Raw genomic sequence first — 22681 nt, forward strand, 5'->3', positions numbered from 1 at the left:
ACGGTCAGACCGAAAGCTCCACTGTCCCATCGTTACCACAGACTGTGAACTCATCACAGACGCTCAGATTTCCCAGTGTAAGAACAGACCGTGACTCCTCCTGTTTCTGCCGCAGAGACGAGGAGATTCGTGAGAAGTGTGGCGAAGACGCCGTTCACTACTTGTCCTTCCAGCGTCACATCATCGGCCTTCTGGTCGTGGTCGGCGTCCTCTCGGTCGGCATCGTCCTGCCCGTGAACTTCTCTGGAGACCTTCTGGGTAAGAGCAACTCGGTCTGAGGGTCTCGGGTCTCGATGTGTCACTCACCGCCTTCTCGCCTTCTGTCTGAATGTTTTAGTCCGAATTATCAGTAAAGATGCTTTCCTCAGCCGAGGAACACCTGGACCACCCTCCAAAGAAGGTAAAGTGGGTGGGGTCAGAGGCGTAGGCGCCCTGCGCCCTGTAGACTGTGGCTAATGGTAGACTCGGTCCCATCTGGTCTGTAGTACGAGTGCCGTGTTAGAAACGTGCTGTGGTTTTGTCATAGTGACAGGCGGTAGGTAAGGAGGTGAAAGCGGCTATGATGACTTCCTGTGCTGACCCAGGGGCGGGGTGTCAACAATAAAAGCTCTTCCTGTCAGACGCACATGGAGGGCGTACGCTCGGCGAAATGGCCTTCGAGGATTCAGAAACACCCGTGGACGAAGCTTTAAAGAAGTCACGCTGAGTCGGGCATATGAAACCATCAATAAACACGTCGCTCAGTGACTCAGACGCTGCGTTTTATTTCTGTCTTTGCAACACAACGACATTTAAGCCAATAAAGCTCCACTTCAAGCTTTCCCACTATAAACACCGTGACTACTGGAAGTCCACCAGCACACATCTGGTGATGCAATGGCTGATGTTAGGAAAAGCACTCGTGCACACTCGGGCTTCATGTGACCTTTGCTTTCTTCCAGAAAACAACGCCTACAGCTTCGGACGCACGACGATAGCCAACCTGAAGTCTGGGTGAGATTTCATATCTTCTTCTTTGCTTTGTTAATCACGGCGTTGTTTCCTGCAGATGTTTCAGAGTAAAAGCTTGTGAACCTTCCTGTTGAGAGGTGTAATCTGGGGGTTTGCTACATTGCAGGACGAACCTGCTCTGGCTGCACACCACGTTTGCCTTCATGTATCTGCTGCTGACCGTCTACAGCATGAGGAGGCACACGTCTAAGATGCACTACAAGGAGGACGACCTGGTAGGAAGTCCGTGAACTCTGAGGACGCGGCATTTGTGCGCTTAGCCGTGCGGTAATCCCAGTTTTGTGTCTTGCAGGTGAAACGCACTCTGTTCATCAACGGCATCTCCAAGTATGCCGAGGAGAGTCAGATCAAACAGCACTTTGAGTAAGTTCCACGCTCTCCTGTCAGTGACTGCACGGAGCTGTTCTCCTGCTCCGAGTTTGTGATGATGAGTGTAACCCCCATGAGTCTGCCCTGAACACTCAGCTTATCACAGTTTCATTCAGAAGGGATGTCCCTAATATGGTCATCTGGGGCACATGGCCAGTCAGATGAAAGTGAAAGGGGGCAGGGCTAAAGCAGCTTGTTTCAGACACTGCACGAGGCCCAGCATCAGATAAAGAAGGATGATTATGAGCTGTGAGTCCTGCAGCGCTGCTGTGGGAGGGTGCAGGAATCGAACGCTTGTTCTGATGGTGGTGTGCCTCCTCTGTGTCCTGCAGGCAGGCGTACGAGAACTGCACGGTGCTCGAGGCTCGGATCTGCTATAACGTGGCCAAACTGATGGCTCTGAACGCTGAAAGGTGAGGCCCAGTGCATGCTGGGAGTAAAATCTCACACACCCACACAGTAATCATTCATATGCATGAAAATGTGAGACTCTGAACGCATCACGTTTATAAGTAGAAATGCATCGATCAGCTGGTTTTGACCCCTGAGCTGTGTGAACATCTCCAAGCTCTTCACAAGCATTCTGTATTTTCCACCTTGCAGTAATCTAAATACAGATTACTGCTGTCATGTTCAGCTCCGCTCCAGAAGCCTTGTTTCTGACTCCACATCGACCAGTTGGACCCGATAAATCTCCAGCAGTCAAATCATTTCAATTCAATTTTATTTATAGAGCACCAACATGCTTTATATTGTAAGGGAGACCCTACAATAATAGATACAGAGAAAAACCCAACAATCATATGACCCCCTATGAGCAGCACTTTGGCAACAGTGGGAAGGAAAAACTCCCTTTTAACAGGAAGAAACCTCTGGCAGAACCAGGCTCAGGGAGGGGCGGGGCCATCTGCTGTGATTGGTTGGGGTGAGAGAAGGAAGACAGGATAAAGACATGCTGTGGAAGAGAGACAGAGATCAGAAAAATAAAATACTGTAAATAGGAGCTTTTTTCTTTTAAGTTTTCCAAGAAAATTTTTTGCTGCTCTAAACTGATTCAAGCAGACCTTTGACCTTTTGCACAACCAATCACAGGTGTTTACATGAAGACTGATGATTTGATCTGTGCTGCAGAGCCACAGCCAATGAAAAACAAATTGCAGACTTTAGTTGAATCATTGCTGACAACTTTAACCCAGGTTTGTTTTTATTCACATTGCTTGTTGTCGCTACACAGCTTTTTTTCTTTTTTTTTCTTTTAGCAGGTTTATCCAGACCTGTTTGTCTTCTGATTAACTAAACTGCTCCTTATGTGAAATTCAAGTCTGGTCAGCTAGCATGGCCTACGTTACCTTCAGCTGCCCCGGCTACAGGAGCCTGGCTAACTACGGGTTTTTATGAGGGTGTGAAGCCCAGTCTCCAATTCAGTGATCCTGGCCTCCAGAGCTGCAAGCAAGCTACATTCATTCCAAATATCGTTATTGCTAAAGTGCGCCGAGGAGTAAGCATCTGACACGAGCAGGAAAGTGCTCCACGTCGTCACCTGATGACTTCATTCGTGTTTTGCAGGAAGAAGACGGAGCGCAGCAAGAAGTTTTTTACCGACCTGATGGCTAAAGAACACGTTCCCACCATGATCAACCCCAAGCCCTGCGGACACCTCTGCTGTTGCGCCATCGCTGGCTGTGAGGAGGTAAAAACAAAGACATCGCCCCCATGGCAGAACCGTGCGCGGTCACATCAGCAGCTGCTAACTAGCTAGCTGGGCTCATTATACAGCGACGTTTCTGCACATTCCCTTCAGTTCATCAACTGCGCAATGATTTTGTCCTGCGTCGCATGTCTCTGCGTTATGTTGTGGTGTTTCCGTTGTTAAAATGCCGCCAATACAGAAAATGGCGAGCTGGTACTCAGAATGATGAGTCCAGGAGCAGCACGCTGGACTTCAGGGTTACTTCACCTGTCCTGCAAGTCGTCACGACATCGCCAAGCTTTACCCACATAATTCAAATGCTAACGTGCTAATGTTAGCATGTCAGGTGGCAGTTTGTTGATGCTTTTCTGTGGTCTGCAGGAGGAGGCGGTCAGCTACTACACCAAGAGGGAGGCCAAACTCAAGGAGGAGTACAGGAAGGAGAAGGAAAAGGTCCACACCAAGCCTCTGGGCATGGCCTTTGTCACCTTCCAGAATGAGGCCATGACTGCCATGTAAGCCACTCACTTCACTTCCTCTTTATCTGTCTCAGACTCCTCCCCCTATTTTTCTCCTCAGAAACTTCTCATTTGGCGATCGTTAAATATTTTATGGTTTTTATAGTTTTCTCTAACGAAATGTCCCACCTGCCTCCACCTCACGTTAGCCACACCCCTCACATTCGAATCCTTGTCATGTCTTCGACCTCACCTCTGCTCACGGCTCTTCTTTTCTCAGCATTTTGAAGGACTTTAACGCCTGTCAGGTTCAGGGGTGTCGATGTCGTCAGGAGCCACGTTCCTCTCAGTTCAGCGAGGTTCTTCACGTTCATAACTGGAGTGTTTCGTACGCACCCGACCCACAGAATGTCCGCTGGTATGTCCGCACGCTCCGCCCACCTGAAACTTTGGACAAATAAATGCGCCCTTTGAGATCAGCTGACTCTGTGTTCCTTCCTGTAGGGAACACCTTTCACTGGGCGGGATCTCCTGGTGGATCCGTTGTTTTGTCATCAACTGCATCCTCTTCATTCTGCTCTTCTTCCTCACCACGCCCGCAATCATCATTTCCACCATGGACAAGTTCAACGTCACCAAGCCCGTCGAGTATCTGAATGTAAGAAGCGTGAAGCAGGTGTATAGTCCGGCTTCAGGCCGATTCCTTCAGCTCTGACTCTGTGCTCTCTGTCTGTTGGGTGCTTGGATCAATGCTTGTTGGTGAATGGTTTGGGTTGATTGGGTGGATGTTTGGTCGGATGAATTGTTTTTCTTGGTTTCTTGAACAGAACCCCATCGTCACTCAGTTCTTCCCCACCCTGCTGCTCTGGGCTTTCTCTGCTCTGCTGCCAACCATCGTCTACTACTCTGCTTTCTTCGAGGCTCACTGGACCAGGTACAGCTGCTTCCACTGCTGCTCTTCATCACTTTGTTATTTGTGAGAGTAGCACACACCGTGAAACTAGAAATAAATAAGTCGAAGGTCCCATTTAAAGTCATTTCCTGTAGAGTCCCAGTGATGATTAAAGTCGAGTGACGCTTGTATCTGACCTCAGTGTTTGCCATGTTTTGTTTTTTATCCCCTGCGTTATTGGGCACGCTTCATCCCATTTTTCTTTTCTTTTCTTTTCTTTTTTTTTTTTTTTTTTGTCCCCGTTTACCCACGCTTTGTCCCCGTTTGCCCACGCTTTGTCCCCGTTTACCCACGCTTTGTCCCCGTTTGCCCACGCTTTGTCCCCGTTTGCCCACGCTTTGTCCCCGTTTGCCCGTGGTTTGCTCCTGGTTCCGTCCATCTCACAGTTTCTGTTTCACCTGTCGGTGTGTGCAGGTCTGGAGAAAACAGGACAACCATGCATAAGTGTTACACCTTCCTGATCTTCATGGTTCTGTTGTTGCCATCTCTCGGCCTCAGCAGGTAACAGATCTTGTGGCTCTAAAGAGTGTGAAACCTGACTGACCTTTGACCTCTACTAAAGCGTTTCTGTCTGTGCTTTCCAGTCTGGACGTTTTCTTCCGCTGGCTCTTTGACAGGAAGTTCCTGGCTGATGCTAAAGTCCGATTTGAGTGAGTTATGTTTTGTTTCCAGCCTACAGTTTGACGGTTGTTACCGCTCACTGAAAACCACTGTGTTTCTGCAGGTGCGTCTTTCTGCCAGATAACGGCGCCTTCTTCGTCAACTACGTTATCGCCTCCGCATTCATCGGAAATGCCATGGACCTGCTGAGGATCCCCGGCCTGCTCATGTACATGATCCGGCTGTGCCTGGCTCGCTCTGCTGCCGACCGCCGCAACGTCAAGAGGGTGAGGACACACTCACTGAGAAGTTTATGGTGGTGCGGTAAAGCTTTCAGCCCACAGGGGGCGCTGCTCTGACTGTAACCCTGTCTGTCGTCCCTACAGCATCAGGCCTACGAGTTTCAGTTCGGAGCAGCGTATGCCTGGATGATGAACGTCTTCACAGTGGTGATGGCCTACAGCATCACCTGCCCCATCATCGTGCCCTTCGGTCAGTCCAGCACTGCAGTAACTGTTAGTCAGTACATGTTTAGAGTAACAGTACAGGTGTTGAAGTAGTAGTAGTACTAGCATCCAGGTGAAGTCATACAAGTCAGTGTAAAGTGTGACGGTGGCTGAAAATAGTCTAATTCCTGTTCCCGTAAAGTCTCAAGTCAGAATAAAAGCAGGTCCAGCATGACGTCAGGGGTATTCAGCTCACCTGTTCACCCGCAGGTCTGATGTACATGCTGCTGAAACACTTGGTGGACCGATACAACATGTACTACGCTTACCTGCCCTCCAAACTGGACAAGAAGATCCACTCTGGAGCCGTCACCCAAGTGGTGGCAGCACCCATCCTCTGCCTTTTCTGGCTGCTGTTCTTCTCCACTGTACGCACAGGTAAGCCCCGCCCACCACAGCTGTGTCAGACCTTCCTTGCCGCGCCGCCTAGGACGGCCGCTTAGACCGTTTGATGAGTCCAATAAAGTAATGCGAGTGGTGCAGGTAGCTGTTCTGCAGAGACGCCCTTCATGACTGCAGGATGTTTCTGAAAGAAGCTGCAGAGCTCAGTAGCATCCCTGAGTGTCTGGGACACTACGAGTCTCCCGACCCTCTGAATCCCTGAATTTCTCTTTTATGTAGTTAATTGTAGTTTTCATTATTAGTGGATCAATGAGAAGGTTGAACAGTTCTGGTCGTTTGTCACTGATAACAAGTGCTGACAGTGAAAGGCAGTTTCTGACATGTTGCTTTTTTTGGGGGGGTGGGGGGGTAGACTATAACAAGACAATACCAAGACCAGTGGGTATCGAGACCAAGACGAAGTCAAGACGAGACCGAGACAAAAAAGTCTTTAAACTGCAGCCAGATGCTGCTTCGTGTACAGGTCTCGGGCACATTTATGTGTTTTTGCGATGCACAGCCCTCCTCACCACCGTCCACTGTCTCACTCACTGAGAGGACAGACGCACGCTCCACGTGACCGTCACGTCCATCACCCTCTCTGTTTTTCACATAATGATATTATCCTATATCCTCGCATGTGATTGGCCACAATATGGAGGGAAATTAATTGAGTTGCCGGCTCTCGCTCAATGGGAGTCGACTCTTCTGATTCACTGCAAAGCGCTCTCGTTGTGTGTCATGGATACTGTTGACTCCAAATCTCCGACCACTATGTCGATCTGAGACAACAAGAGGGAGACAGCGGGAGCAAGACCAAAGTCTGTCGAGGTCGAGACCAAGACCAAGTAAAACTCTGGCGGGGGGGGATTTTTTAAATGTTTCTATCGTTTTGGGGGGGTCTGACAGTCCTGCCAGTGGGTACTGGCTATTATCACCCTGATGACAAGATGTCGTCTCCGTGGATGGCGTTCGATAGCATCGCCGAGTAAATGTGGTTAACCATACTTGTCCTCACATCTGATTGCCCGGTGTTTTCAGAGGACATTTGTGGGTCATGGTTCAACCTCACTCTCACCTGGTCGGATACAAATAGGCGATAAATCCGGGGTAACGTGAGGCAGTTTTCTGAGGTGACTCCTTTAGTGAAGTTAACCACACCCTCGGTGAAAGGATGAGCTGTTTTAAATCCAGCAGAACTAAAAAAATGATGTGTTAGTATTCGCGACAGGAGGTTGTTATTTGCTGACCATAGCTAACTGCTAATGTGCTCTCAGGCTTCGACACGCCGACCTCCATGTTCACGCTCGTGGTGCTGATCGTCACCATTGTGGTCTGTCTGTCTCACGTCTGCTTCGGACACTTCAAGTACCTCAGCGCTCACAACTACAAGGTACGACAGCAGTGCGATGAAGGTTAGTGTGCAGTGTGTGAACGCCAGCGTCTTATTCCGAGCATCTCCATTTCAGATCGACACAAAGGAGAACGACGTGGACGCTGTCGAGAACGGACGTCCAGCTCGTCCCTCGTCCTCACCCACCACCAAATCTCAGGTGACGCATGTTGTCTTTATTGGGATTGCAACAAACCACTCCCCCAGGTTTTCATCAAACGGGTCTCAGTACCGCCGGAGATCGGGGCCGCTGAGGCCTTCGGTTAGTCCGCCTTAGACACACTCACAGCTGTTTGAGTCTGTGGGCCCAGAAAGGCAGGCAGACTCACCAAAGCAAACCAAAACTGAGACAAACTAGGAGATGGTGTGAGATTTTATCAGAATGCCTTTCCTGGACTGATCCTCCCGTACAGCTCATAAAACACTGAAAGGTTCAAAAAGCACCAAGCTCAAATTCAAAGATCTGCTCTGACCTTATTTAACTTGTCTCTCAATCACTGCACTGAAGGGAGAACAGATTTGTAGTTCTTGATTTTATCCATAAGCTAATAAAACATTCTTTCTAGTTCTCTAGAAAACCTTGGACCTAAGTTACCGATGGTTCCCTACTTGTTGAGATACACAAGTTTTATGAATCACAACTAGCAAACAACACTCCAAAAGTTGATTCTGTTCATCTGGACGTTTTCAGTGGGAGAAACGTTTCATCATCATCCAGGTGACTTCTTCAGTCTCAGGTTTCCAATCTTATAAACAGGACATTTGCATAATGACTGGCACCAGCCCACTGAAGGAACAATGGGCCGGGAGGTCAGCTCCTTAATCTTAATTATGCAAATTCTCATGACCACTGATCAACAACCTCTGATCAATGGCCATGAGTCCCATTCACAGAGAGTTGGGGAATGGCTGCAATCACAGCATTGTAAGATGGTGACGGATGTACCCTTAGGCCCCTCCTTGATTCAGAGATGGTCTTTCCCTCCTTGACTCCGCCCTCAAACCAGCGTTCCTCCCTGTCCAGGATGTTACATCCTCATCATTGAAAGAGTGTCCACTGGCCTGTAGGTGTGAATAGTCTGCAGAGTCCTGGCCTGACGAGGTGGCTCTTCTGTGTTGTGCCGTCCTCTTCGCCAGAGGTTGTTTGGTTTCCCCAATGTATAAATCCTGGCAATCCTCCTGCACTTAACAGCGTACACTATGTTACTCTGTTTGTGTTGGGGGACCCGATCCTTGGGGTGGACCAGTTTTTGGCGCAGCGTGTTTTGGGGTTTAAAAGCCACAGAGACCTGATGTTTAGAAAAAAAGCGTCTCAGCTGCTCCGATACTCCTGACACGTACGGGATCACTACAGGTTTTCTCTTGGGCAGCGGTTGTCCTTCTCTCCTGGATCAGCTGGAGCTTTCTTTAGGCGCCTTCCCAGCTTTGACAAAAGTCCAGCTGGGATAACCACATTTACTCAGGGCCTTCTTGATGTTCTTCTGCCTCCCTGGCCGCTGTGTCAGTGGGGATGGTGTTCGCTCTGTGTTGTAGCGTCCTGATGACTCCCAGTTTGTGCTCCAGTGGATGATGAGAGTCAAACCTTAAATACTGATCCGTATGTGTAGGTTTACGGTACACGTCAGCTTTTAGATGTCCTCCATTACTGATGGAAATCTCACAGTCTAAGAAGGCTAAGCTGCCATTCCCCAACTCTCTGTGAATGGTACCCATGGTCTTTGATCAGTGGTTGTTGAGAATCAACAATCAATCAGAATTGACTTTTGGAGATTTACTCACCTGGATGATTGAGCATGCATCAAGAAGATAGCAAACAACACGTTTTTATAGAAATCGGATCACGTCACAGTTCTCTTTGTGGTCATGTCTCTTCCTGGTGGTTGACCTGTTTTTATGTTCCTTCCAGCAACAGCAGCAGATGTACATCGCCCAGGTCCTCCAGGACCCCAACTCGGACGAGCCTGGCGGAGGGAGCAGCGAGGAGGACCGAGGGTCATCGCAGGATGAGGAGATGCTGAATGGAGGGAACAGCATCAATGAGGCGGATTTCCAGTCGGGGGAGGACAGTCTGATCGCCAACGAAGTGCACCAGTAGCTGGGGGTGGTGCTAGAGGAAGGGGGCGGAGCTAGTAGAGGGTCATACCCACACAACAGTTACAGATAAAGCTGACTGGAAAATCACTACACCCATAAACACTTGTACAGTAGATTCACGGTTAGCTCCACCCCCTCTTGGCCTGAAGACTTGACCCTGACCTTTGATGCCGGCGCCGGGTCGCCAACATCCAGTCCTGCACGCCTGTGGATCCTTAATGGACATCAGACTGTGTCCACAGGAAATCACTGTATATAACCACAAAGCCAAAAGTTCTTTTTCTTGGGTTGGGTGGGTGGGTTTTAAAAACTTGTGCCTGGGCTGGATTCTTTGTTCGCACTCGTGTCTTGATTTCTGATCCCACTACGGGTCACCTGAACCCGACCCCTCCAGGGGTCCAAGCTGATGCTGACGCTGTCTTTTTTTCTCCGCATAGTGAGCGCCTGTTGCGTCATCACCGTACTCCAGAATCAGAGCGTTAAACAACTCGCCAACCGCCAGTTCTCATAGTGTTAGAAACCTCGCTTACGCAGACGCATTGTCATCCCTCTTCTCTGCTGGCCCGTCCTCGCCTCCGTTCTGTGGCTCTGAATGCCAGTACATTCAGCGAATCACCTTGGAGTGTGGGGCTTTTGTTTTTTTAGTTTTTGTACCTGCATGCTGTTAGGAGTGCAGGATTAGGATTAAACTGTCGCACCTTTGGACGATGTCATTCATTGCCGGATTGTACTGGCGAGCGAACACGTTAAGCTTCCTCTCGCCTGCTGGCTTCAGTTGGACCACTCCTCGCCGTCGGACTACAACTCTCCATGCAACAACGCTTTCTTTTCTGGTTTGAGTTCACCTGAACTACCTTAAATCATGAACACCTGACAAAGGGAACAGGGATGTTTGTGTCTGTGTAGGTTTAGCAATCTGAACTCTTTTCAGAGGTGGGATGAACTTTGTGATGACTTTCAGCAGCAGGTAGTTCGACTTCGGGTAGATGAAGAAGAAGAGCAGCGCTTTTCGTCGGGATGTTTTTACCTGAACACCTGAAGTTGGAGGTACTGAAGGTGTGTGCTGTCCGTCTGTCTGTGTTAGCTCCTTATAAACAGACTACATCACAAAGGGTTCACCAGGCGTTGATGAAAATGCCATCCATCTACTGTAGAATCAGTTCAGCATTTTTTTCTTTCACTTTCGTACAAAAGTTTAGAAATATATAATCATGCCGTTTCGGTCTCTACGCGCATCAATAAAGTTTTAGATAGAGTCCGACTGGTGCGAATCGATGGTTTCATCTCTGCCGCGGTACGACGAGCTCCTTCCATCCAATAATGAGCCACAGCTTCCTAGATGTGCCGCTGGTCCCTCAAACAAATAATCACTGTTTATTTCATGCTAATGATCATATTATGACTGTTTTTAGCTAATTAGCTGGGTTTATCTGACTGAAGCTAACCCTTGGCTAGCTAGAGCAAGCGACTAATAATCAGGATGTTTCAGTCCATGAAAAAAGATACTGACCCTTTGTCCTGTTAGCTCTTGTCTTTAAAGCTAATAACTTAGTTTGTCGTCCCGATAGTGCAGTGTTAGCCTAGCTCTGGCTCCAGTTAATAAAACTCACCTGATTAGCTCGTTAGTAGGGATGAAGCTGTGTAAAGTTGAACTTACTCCTAGCTTCTCGTTCACACCGACGGCTGGTTTAGAACCAGGACAGAACTGCTGAGTCATTGTTAGCTTCAAGCACACAACTCAGACACATAGGAATGATGCACTGTTAATTGTTAGCATGCAGGCTAACACAGCGCTAGCCTGCTAGCCCGGGGTTCGCATTCTGTTAAATGAAGACTAAATGGTCTGAAACCGCACAACAATGAAGAGGTGATGGTTTAGTTAAGCTAGCACTTTCCCCTGTTTTGCATGTGATGCTAGCAGGGCCACGCCACAGGGACGCAGCGGTGAAACCAGTGGTCTGGTTAACCAGTCGTCTGGTTAACCAGTTGATTTACACCTGATTGTGTCTTCGGCTGTCAGAGGTGAGCAGGCTCGTAGCTCACGCTCCATGTGGTCGTGGTGCCGATCTGCCTCCCGTTGGAGGGATGTAGAAAACATCAAGTTGCAACTGACTTGGCTGGTGGTGACATCATCACAAAGACAGGTCAAGGGGTGTGGCTTCTGCAGAGTAACATAAGTGCTTAGCGACAGAATGGGGAGGAGCTAGTCTCAGGTGTGTTTTGTTTTGTTCCTTTTTTCTCTAAAACAATGTTTACATCAGATTTTGTTTGGTGTGTGTGTGTGTGTGTGTGTGTGTGTGTGTGTGTGTGTGTGTGTGTGTGTGTGTGTGTGTGTGTGGGGACACGGAGCTGGACTATGAAAGCTGCAGCCGCTGGCATTGGCGGGCGGCTGCATGCTGGAGCTCTGCAGCGTTCGTGTCCGGGTGTCGTGTTCTGTTTGATGTTCCCCGCCGCTCCGCCCATGATTGTACGCAGATGAACCTGAAGGTGGAGTCGAGCCTGATCCTCAAGGTTCAGCTCGGCAGCTCGCAGGTGATGACCTGCTTCCTGTTCCTGTCTGTGTAAGGGCACCGGCATAGAATCATTTTCAGAAAGAGAGGCTGAAGTTCGACCGGAGCCGCACAGACCCGGCAGAACCAAACACGAGCTCGGGGGCTTCAGCGGTCACGGCCTGCGGGAGCCCTGGGACTGTTTGTGTGGAAAAATGGGACTCGAAGGTTTCTGGAAGCGAGCCGCTGCTTCGTGCTGTTTGGTTTGTTTGTTTTTTCTTTTTTTAAAAATAAAATTCCTGAAATGTGAAGAAGAAAAATGTGAAGCGAGGCGTGAAGCAAGCGACAAACTGTGTAAAAACGTGTGTAAATAGCCATCGAACTGCAGTCTGTCGTCCACGTCCTGCTTTAATTTATTGCTGTGACTCTTATTTATTTGGACTTTGGTTTGTGTACAGTGACACCTTCGTCTTATTTATGTTCCTGATCAATAAAACTGATTTCATCCGTGCTCTCGTGCTCTCTGTTTGTCACACCTGAACATGGATCTGCCCTGAGGCAGGAGAAGTGAGCGCATGGCAGGTATGAAGTGAGCGCGCCACATAAACACTTTTAGGGTTAACTGAAACTCTGAGTCAGTTACCATGGTAACAGACGGTGGACGTCAGCTTTTGTCTCTGGAGCTGTGTCCCAAAACGTCAGCTGAATCCTTCGGAGGCCGCATTTGAAGGCCGATTACGTCACAGCCAGGCGACGAAGGCTGTCCCAATTCGTCAACTCCTTCAAATGTGGCCGACAAATGCGTCCTTCATTTCCCCGAATTAGAAGGATGGGTCAGGTGTGTCCTTCGTGGTCCACCATATCCCAGGATTCATAGCGCGGCCCAGCCAATTCCAGTTTCCAACAATGGCGGCCGCTACTAAGTTTTTAATACTACTCTTATTAATCTTTCTGGGTCACAAAATAAACTTTGAACATATTTTCAAGCGAGAAAGTAGCTGTGCAAACATCAAATATCTGCTCGATTTATCAAGACATCACATATTTGCAAAAGTGCGCCGACATTTTCGAAGACGTCTGTTAGACCACCCGCTCGATAGTTGACCGGGGGTTTCAATGGTCACTCAACCCGGCGAGAGCAGCGGACACCCGGCTTCATCCTTTTCAGACCCCCGCTGTCTTTCACTACTCAGGTTAAACATGATATACAGTGGGGCAAAAAAGTATTTAGTCAGCCACCGATTGTGCAAGTTCCCCCACTTAAAATGATGACAGAGGTCAGTAATTTGCACCAGAGGTACACTTCAACTGTGAGAGACAGAATGTGAAAAAAAATCCATGAATCCACATGGTAGGATTTGTAAAGAATTTATTCGTAAATCAGGGTGGAAAATAAGTATTTGGTCACCTCAAACAAGGAAAAGCTCTGGCTCTCACAGACCTGTAACGTCTTCTGTAAGAAGCTTTTCTGTCCCCCACTCGTTACCTGTATGAATGGCACCTGTTTGAACTCATCATCTGTATAAAAGACACCTGTCCACAGCCTCAAACAGTCAGACTCCAAACTCCGCCATGGCCAAGACCAAAGAGCTTTCGAAGGACACCAGGAAAAGTATTGTAGACCTGCACCAGACTGGGAAGGGTGAATCTACAATAGGCAAGCAGCTTGGTGTGAAAAAATCAACTGTGGGAGCAATCATCAGAAAATGGAAGACATACAAGACCGCTGATAATCTCCCTCGATCTGGGGCTCCACGCAAGATCTCATCCCGTGGGGTCAAAATGATCATGAGAACGGTGAGCAAAGATCCCAGAACCACACGGGGGGACCTGGTGAATGACCTGCAGAGAGCTGGGACCAAAGTAACAAAGGTCACCATCAGTAACACACTACAACGGCAGGGAATCAAATCCCACAGTGCCAGACGTGTTCCGCTGCTGAAGCCAGTGCATGTCCAGGCCCGTCTGAAGTTTGCCAGAGAGCACATGGATGATACAGCAGAGGATTGGGAGAATGTCATGTGGTCAGATGAAACCAAAGTAGAACTTTTTGGTATAAACTCAACTCGTCGTGTTTGGAGGAAGAAGAATACTGAGTTGCATCCCAAGAACACCATACCTACTGTGAAGCATGGGGGTGGAAACATCATGCTATGGGGCTGTTTTTCTGCCAAGGGGACAGGACGACTGATCCGTGTTAAGGACAGAATGAATGGGGCCATGTATTGTGAGATTTTGAGCCAAAACCTCCTTCCATCAGTGAGAACTTTGAAGATGAAACGAGGCTGGGTCTTCCAACATGACAATGATCCAAAACACACCGCCCGGGCAACAAAGGAGTGGCTCCGTAAGAAGCATTTGAAAGTCCTGGAGTGGCCTAGCCAGTCTCCAGACCTCAACCCCATAGAAAATCTGTGGCGGGAGTTGAAAGTCCGTGTTGCTCGGCGACAGCCCCAAAACATCACTGCTCTCGAGAAGATCTGCATGGAGGAATGGGCCAAAATACCAGCTACTGTGTGTGCAAACCTGGTAAAGACCGATAGTAAACGTTTGACCTCTGTTATTGCCAACAAAGGTTATGTTACAAAGTATTGAGTTGTATTTTTGTTATTGACCAAATACTTATTTTCCACCCTGATTTACGAATAAATTCTTTACAAATCCTACCATGTGGATTCATGGATTTTTTTTTTCACATTCTGTCTCTCACAGTTGAAGTGTACCTCTGGTGCAAATTACTGACCTCTGTCATCATTTTAGGTGGGGGAACTTGCACAATCGGTGGCTGACTAAATACTTTTTTGCCCCACTGTATGAGTCACTCAGATAACTTAAAAATTTTATTGTTGGGCTTTTTTCTGTGTTTTATTTGTTCGTGAGTAAATCGGTTTGGCTGAGATTAAAGTTATTACCTTAGATTAGATTAAATAAAACTTTATTAATCCCACGGGTGGTTTTCACAATAACGTTGAACAGAAAACTGATTAAGCAGAAGTGTGAGACGGTCGAGAGTTTCCTCCAGTGTCCTGTTATTTTTTTAGACAGCAAGGAGCAGACGGTCGAGTTTATTAAACTCCACCGAGACAGCGGTGACGCTACTCTGAAGGCTGGACCATCCCATTTCACAGCCTCGCACTTCTGACCTTCTTGGTCTTCGAAGGACCCGGCCCACATAGACCACGAAGGCCGGGTCCTCTGGAGGATGTGGCCGACGTTTTGGGACAAAGACTCCTCCCCTCCTGCTGCACCTGAACCGGCTGAGTGACCGTCATGGATCGAGCTCTATCTGCTGATTCCAGTCTGTTGTTATTTTAATCACATTCATGTTTACAGCTGTTTGCAGATGTTGGACTTTGAAATCGGAGCCGCCTAAACGTTAAATATGAAGTTTAGATTTTACTCCATCTGCCTCCACCTCCAAACCTTCAGTTTCACTCCTGCTTCTCTCCTGTCACACTCGTCTCCACCCTGCCTCACCTCTCTGTGGATGACGTCTTCTACAGCTGAGGGGTAAAAGCTATAATACCCGTGGTGAGCATGCTCAGATATGACTGGCCCGACTTGATCGGCCAATCGGGCGTGAGAAGATCTGAGCTGAATTCAGTTGTTTCACAGGTGGAGGTGTGAGTGAGCGTTAATCACCTGCCGATGGTTGGTTGTGTAGGCCTCCACCTCAGAGGTGGAATAAACTGCCATTTCCACTCCAAAGAGTCACATGACAGTCGAGTCAACGACTCTTAGGACCGCCTCAACGGTCACGACCTCACTAAGTGTCACGTACCAGGGACTCCCCCTGAGTTGTATGCAAGGTGAAGCATCTGGGCCTCCCTCCACCCACAGGCAGGAGGAGGACGTGGCAATGTTAGATAAAGGTGGCCTCAGGTGTGACAGCTCAAGTTCTAAGTGCCCGGCGTGGTCATGTGACCACTTTCACAGCTTTTGACTCAGGCATGGCAGAGGAGGAGGAGCTGTTCAAAAAGCATGCTCCCTCCATGTTTGCATGTTCATGCTGTGACCCCTTTTATACAGTTTATACGTAGTTCAGGACCGCAGCTTTAGCAGGTTCAGCTCCGTGATCACAGGGTTCCCTCACAGCGCTGCAGTTCACACGCTGCTGTGCGTCACGCTCTGTCTCATTACACGTTTCAGGATCACGCACCTGTGTCAGGGCGGAGCCAAAGGTCAGCCGTGATTCCCAGACAGATAAAGGGTTAATAAACGATTACTATTCATATTGGGCTGCTAGTGCTGGCAGCGGCCTGCGCTGAGATTTAGCTGAACTCCGGCTGATTCTGACCAATCACATCAGTCCGTTTCACTCCGAGCCACACCTGAGCAGCACGTCACGGTTCAGCGGGTGTTGAGGGCAGCCCGTGGCTGGCGGTCACTAGGGGGTGCTGTGGAGCTGTGCTGATATCACACGTATGCTTGACAAACCGTCCGGTGTGCAATTTGTGGAGCACATTAAACTCCAAGGGAACGGATGTGTGCAGCTTCCGTGTTTCTATTAATAGATGAACAATATTAAAATAATAAATATTCCAGAGATGAAGGTGACAGTTTTGATTTTGTGACAGTGAGGTTCAAAGGTTATCCAGCTCAGGTGGGGGCAGCGGTCACTGAAACCTGGGCCTGGTTCATTTTCTCTCTGTAATCTGAGCTGGTTTCTACTATAATAAATAGAAGCAGCAGCTTTTGTATTCATACTTAATGAACGTACGGCTCAGTGCTGCTCTCACCCGTCTGTAACCATCACCTCCAACACCAGAATGTCTGTGAAGGTTCTCAGTCATCCAGGTCATCTACGTCCACTGTGAGCGACCATCTTTGAACAGAGGCGGTGGTTTACGACACCAACTCTCTGCCATCTATAATCCAATTTTGAGATCCTTCCCAGACGCCTTAACGCCCACTCACATCCTGGGCCATCTGACCTCAGAAAATCACATGATAAGGTGGGGCCAGGTTTCACAATGAACACACCCGAAACTCTGGCTGATTGGGACCCACACCCAGTTTCACACCTTGGCTCAGGCGATTAGAGGATCATCAGGGGGTCCTTTGTCCCTCTGTGGGGGGAAACTCCCACTAGGTTTATATCTGGGACTCTCCACCATTTGACCTTAGAACTGAAGAAGCTTCTCGGATGAGAGGTGAAACGTCTTCAAGCAACTTAAAGAAGTCCAGACGCTTTTCTTTGCAAGCTCCTTTGACCAACACCGGAATACTGCGCCTCACCTGCCAAGGAGCAGCAGGTGACTCACGTGTGGAAACCTACGTGAACCAAACCATCAGGTAACCTGTGTGTGACAGAGTTTGAAGCGACGTTTAAAATTCTCTCCTGGGAGTGAAGCAAACACGTGCATAAGGCCCAAAGTGCTGCTGTTCACAGCTGTCAGCACAGACTCTGTTTGTCTCTGTGAGGCAGTAAATCAGACCCAAATGTTCCTCCGGCTTTAAAATTCCCGCCTCTGTGGTGCAGGACGTTTACACAGGCTGTTCTCGTTTATATGACCTCCACCAAACAACAGAACACGCTGAGACAGAGGACGATGCACGTTTGTAGTCTTCTTCTTCTTCCTCCAGTTTAACGGCAGCTTGCATCCATCGGAGTTGCATTACTGCCACCCTCTGGTGTTACTTAGACTGCACTTAGCTCTTTAAATCCTCTTAAACAACTTAATATAATATGGCCAATATTATATTATTGTCAGATTATTATGATATATATATATATATATATATATATATATATATATATATATATATATATATATATATATATATATATATATATATATATATATCTGACTTTCAGCTTGTTGTGTTTGTGGATATATGACTGACGTTAATTATTAAACATTCGCACATAAATAAGTGACGTCATATTCAGTACTTTTGACAGTTCACTCTTCGGCCGCTCCATCTTATTAGGGAAATTCCACATACATAAATGTAAATTTCAAGACTCAACCCCATCATTTAATTTGTTTTTGATTGAAATTGAATATTACTTAAACTCAAAAAAGGTTTATCATTGATTGAAATTCTTTCAGAAATGTTTAACGAATGAGCTGTCACAACTTTCAAGTACAAAGTTGTTATGAAGTCTGTCACATCCCCCCCCTTTTTTTTCTTTTTTTCTTTTTTATCCTTTCTTTATTTATCCTTCTTATTTCATTGTGCTGTATATTGTTACTCTTACTTGCCTTGTACGTCTACTGTACAAACTGAACTGGAATGACTGACTGTTCGCTTTATAATTTCAATAAAGTTTTGGGAAAAAAAAGAAAAACCTCTTCGGCCGCTCCCTTCTGCCGTATTTTGCAAAATTATCCACACCCACCGCCGCGCTATGAATTGTGGGATATATGGGACCACGAAGCATGCACCGGACCACGCTTGGTATTTGGGGGGAAAAAAAAAAAAAAAAAAAAGCTTGGTATTTGGGGGGGGGGGGCGTGCCAAGATGGCGGAGTGAGTAGACGCTTTCTACCGAGTTCTGCACAAAAAGTTCGTGAACAACGGTAAAGCCTAAGCTTTATGCTGCTAACACTAACAATTCACTAAATAAGAGAAGATACAGCAATCATAGGGCAAGAAGCAGCAGAATGCCGAATCAGAAAGGAGCGAAAAGGGGACTGGAAAGTTCCAAGTCTAAGATAGCGCCTGAGAATGCTAACGAGGAGAGTGCTACGTCCAGCAACGTGCTAATGGATAGCTTCCATAACTACGCAGCTACTACGGTGGCACTCAAGTTAGCCGAAGAAGAAATGGATGAGTTCCCACCTCTCCCTGTTACACCTCTCAAATCGCCAGCTCCGAAGAAGTTGATGTACGAACGCAGCAGCTCTGACCCAGTTGATGTAAATGAGATAATTTCTCGTCTGTCAGCACTAATAAACACCAGGTCTGATAACATTGAGAGCATGGTGAGAGAGAATACGCTCCAGATTGAGGGTCTCAAAAAGACGATTGATTTTGTGTGCGCGGAAATGAAAGATATGAAGGGGAAAGTTTGCGACTTGGGAAAAAAAGTAACTAAAGAGGAAGGTCGAGTGGACAACTGCCAACAGAGAATATCTGAGTTGGAAAGATATTCCAGGAGGTGGAATCTCAGACTACATGGAGTCAAGGAGGCTGAGAAAGAAGACGTAAGGGGAAAGGTGACTGTGATATGCCAGTCTGTTCTGCCAGAACAAAATCGTAGGCTGCCTGACGTCATCGACACCGTACACCGACTCGGAGCCAAGCGACAAGGTAGCACCAGACCTAGAGGCATCATCGTGCAGTTCACCTCCCGAATCTACAGAGATGCTGTGTGGAAAGCAGCCAAAACATCCTCCTACCTGCAGGACAATCATTTGAGGATCGCTGAAGATCTGTCCAGGGAGGACAGAGAACGTCGTGACAAACTGTGGCCGATGATAGACAAAGCCCGTAAGGAGGGTAAGCCGGCATATTTCGTGGGAGGCCGAGGATTCATCAGTGGATCAGAAGTTTTCCCTCCTTCATAGAGACGCTTATTCAGTCTCCGAAATGACATTTCTGTGAGCTTGTTTACATGGTGAACTTGATATTTTCACCCTCAGGTTAAAATTTTACTTTGTGTTGAAGAGTGTGTTTATCTATAAAAAGCTATATTTAAACCATAGTAGATAGTTAAATACTGTATTTTTGTAAGCTTAGTCACTCAGGGTTTTTACTGTTCTACTACCTAAATTGTGCAGCACCCGGTCCCCTTATCCTATAGATCTATTCTTAGCTGTAGAAGTTTAGAACTTACTTTTTCTCTTTCTTTTTTCTAATAACTTTGTCTTTTTCATTTGTTTCTCTTAATACCAGGGGTTTAAGACAAACATGTAAACGCAAAGCTTTGTTTTTATTTGCCAAACAATTTAAAACAGATTTTTGCTTTTTCCAAGAGAGTCATTCCACACCTGCTGATACAAATTTTTGGAAATCACAATGGGGTAATGAAGTCTGGTTGTCCCATGGCTCTGAGCATTCTGCTGGAGTTGCCACGCTTAAAAATTCTTTTTCTGGAGATGTGTTACACTCTGACTCTGACACCTTAGGACACTACCTCTGCTCACTAATCAGACACAATAACAGTACTTTCATTGCAGTAAATATATATGGTTACAATAATAAAACTGAAAATGATAAATTACTTGACTCCTTAGAAGAATGAATTAATTTCTGGCTCTCCAAATACCCAAATTCAGTCCTCTTAATTGGTGGAGACTTTAACATTGCTTTAGACAATACGGTTGATAGGTGGCCTCCAGGGCAGCAGTCTTCATACAGTGCAAACTTAAAAAATTTCATGGGAAAATTTAATCTTGTGGATATTTGGAGAGAAAAATTTCCAGATGATAGACTCTTTACTTGGAGCAATAAGACAGGATCCAGGCAATCACGTATTGACTTTTGGCTTGTTTCTGACTGTATTGATAAGGCAAGGCAAGTTTATTTGTATAGCACAATTCAACAACAAGGTGATTCAAAGTGCTTTACAGAGACATTAGAAACAAGAACAAATAAAAAGCATGATTTAAAATTGATAAAGATAATATTACCGTTAATATACTTGCCACTGGATACTATACCTCATGAATTCTCTTATTGGAAGTTAAATAATTCTTTACTAAAAGATAAAATGGTTAACATGCAGATTAATAACTTAATTGTTTATTATTGGAACAAAGCTAACAGAGAGAAGTCCTTTTGTACCAATTGGGAACTCTTTAAATTTGAAGCATGCAAATTCTTGAGAAGATACGGGAGTCAAATTGCTAAATTAAGGAAAGCGGAAGAACAGGAAGTAATAAGCAGAATTGCCTCTTATTACCAGAAGTCCCCAGAAGAAATCTCAGAGAAAGATAAATTAAGTTTACTAGAACTTCAAAATAAATTGGACGGTTTATATCGACGCAAGGCTGAGGGTGCCTTCATAAGATCCAGGAAGAGGTGGCTGGAGGAGGGCGAACAAAATTGTGCTTACTTTTTCAGACTTGAAAAATACAGATCAAAAACAAACTCTATTCATCAACTAAATATTAATGGCATTGTCTCTGACAATCCTAGAGAAATTTCACATTTCTGTGCCGAATTCTATACTAAACTATACAACTCAAAATATAATGAGGCTGTCTCAACAGGATTTTTCAATAATATTAAAAACCTAAAATCTATTGTTGTGGAAGATAGAAGTTATTGTGACAGCCCTCTGACTGTGGAGGAAGTTTGTAATTCAATTTCTGCACTTAAGGCCAATAAATCTCCCGGCACAGATGGTTTGACTGCAGAGTTTTATAAATCCTTTTCTAATCTCCTGGCTCCGTTTTTACTGCAGGTTTTTACAGAAAGTATAGAGAACAACACCCTCCCTCCTTCTCTTACTCAAGGTCTCATAACACTTATTCCAAAACCAAACAAAGACTTACTCTTTATTGATAATTGGAGACCCATCTCCCTGCTTAATAATGACTATAAGGTTATGGCCTTAATACTTGCTAACAGAATTAAAGAGGTCTTGGAAACAATTATTGATGAGACACAATCAGGCTTTATGAGAAACAGACACATTTCTAATAACATTAGACTGGTTTTGGATTTACTTGATTACTCTGATCTGATACCTGACAATAGTTTCATTCTCTTCCTGGATTTTTATAAGGCTTTTGATACAATTGAACATCAATTTATTTTCCACTGTTTGGAAAAATTTGGCTTTGGCAAGTTTTTCTGTAAAGCTGTCAAAACCTTATACACAAATGGCAATAGTTCTATTAAAATGATTAACGGCTCCACCCCGAGATTTGACCTGAAACGTGGTATTCGCCAAGGATGTCCTATTTCACCATATTTATTTTTACTTTGTACACAAATTCTTGCAACTAATATTTCAAACAGTGTTGTACAAGGAATCACCATAGCTGATAAGGAGCTCGTCATCAGCCAGTTAGCCGATGACACCACACCCTTTTTGAAGAATGCAAACCAAATCCCACCAGCCCTTACTGTGATTAGTGATTTCTCTGAGGCCTCTGGTTTATGCCTAAATCTTAAAATGTGAGTTACTAGCAATTAAAGACTGCCCTGCAAATACTATCTGTAATATCTCTGTTAAACAAGAAGTCACATACTTGGGACTGCTAATATCCAAAGACCAAAAATCAAGATGCTCTTCAAACTTCACTCCAATTATACAGAAAACCCTAAAAAAGTTCAACCAGTGGCTGCAAAGGGACTTGTCTTTGAAAGGTAGAGTGTTACTTACTAAAGCTGAAGGGATATCCCGATGAACATATGCTGCTCTCTCCTTACATCTGGATAAGAAAAGTAGTAAAGATATTGACCGTATGCAGGTCCTCTTAACGTGGACCCTCATTTATAAACACAACTTCTCACCTCACAAATACCTCATCTGGAACAACAGAGATATTTTATAGAAAAATAAATCACGTTTCCTGGAAACTTGGCTCCAAAATGGGATCCTGTTGGTGGCTCAGCTGGTTAGTAAAGAAGGACAACTACTTACAACGACTTTATTGCACTATATAATTTTCCAATCAGTGTTCAGGAATTCTCAATGGTGCTTGGTGCCATACCCTCAGGGACTTTAATGTTATATAAAAACACTGACAGCTCGATCTCTACCTCAGTCACTCTCTCTGATCCAGCTGAGTCACCAATAGGAAAAATCTGCTTTTCACAGGAACTTGGTAACAGC

At 46.1% G+C, this 22681-nt stretch overlaps 1 protein-coding gene across 3 annotated transcripts in view; it reads left to right on the forward strand.

Moving 5' to 3' along the window:
* LOC146668944 (mechanosensitive cation channel TMEM63B-like) overlaps window positions 1–12239 on the forward strand; it is a 29632-nt gene extending 17393 nt beyond the window's left edge. For 2 of the 3 annotated variants that reach the window (XM_085408257.1, XM_085408259.1), the window contains 18 exons: window positions 116–258; window positions 942–993; window positions 1118–1226; window positions 1304–1374; window positions 1713–1793; window positions 2947–3070; window positions 3452–3585; window positions 3809–3946; window positions 4033–4186; window positions 4356–4462; window positions 4895–4981; window positions 5065–5130; window positions 5205–5367; window positions 5467–5572; window positions 5797–5964; window positions 7245–7360; window positions 7437–7520; window positions 9267–12239. In XM_085408257.1, the coding sequence (XP_085264383.1) occupies window positions 116–258; window positions 942–993; window positions 1118–1226; window positions 1304–1374; window positions 1713–1793; window positions 2947–3070; window positions 3452–3585; window positions 3809–3946; window positions 4033–4186; window positions 4356–4462; window positions 4895–4981; window positions 5065–5130; window positions 5205–5367; window positions 5467–5572; window positions 5797–5964; window positions 7245–7360; window positions 7437–7520; window positions 9267–9455 (2092 nt within the window). In that variant the 3' untranslated portion in view covers window positions 9456–12239. The remainder of the gene's footprint in view (window positions 1–115; window positions 259–941; window positions 994–1117; window positions 1227–1303; window positions 1375–1712; window positions 1794–2946; window positions 3071–3451; window positions 3586–3808; window positions 3947–4032; window positions 4187–4355; window positions 4463–4894; window positions 4982–5064; window positions 5131–5204; window positions 5368–5466; window positions 5573–5796; window positions 5965–7244; window positions 7361–7436; window positions 7521–9266) is intronic. The other variant, XM_085408258.1, reaches the window with a different exon arrangement.
* The last annotated feature ends 10442 nt before the right edge of the window (window positions 12240–22681 follow it).

The sequence above is a fragment of the Rhamphochromis longiceps genome, linkage group LG6 (genome assembly GCF_057381845.1).
Source record: "Rhamphochromis longiceps isolate RC_006_pf linkage group LG6, R_longiceps_female_GT1.1, whole genome shotgun sequence".
NCBI classification, from domain to species: Eukaryota; Metazoa; Chordata; class Actinopteri; order Cichliformes; family Cichlidae; genus Rhamphochromis; species Rhamphochromis longiceps.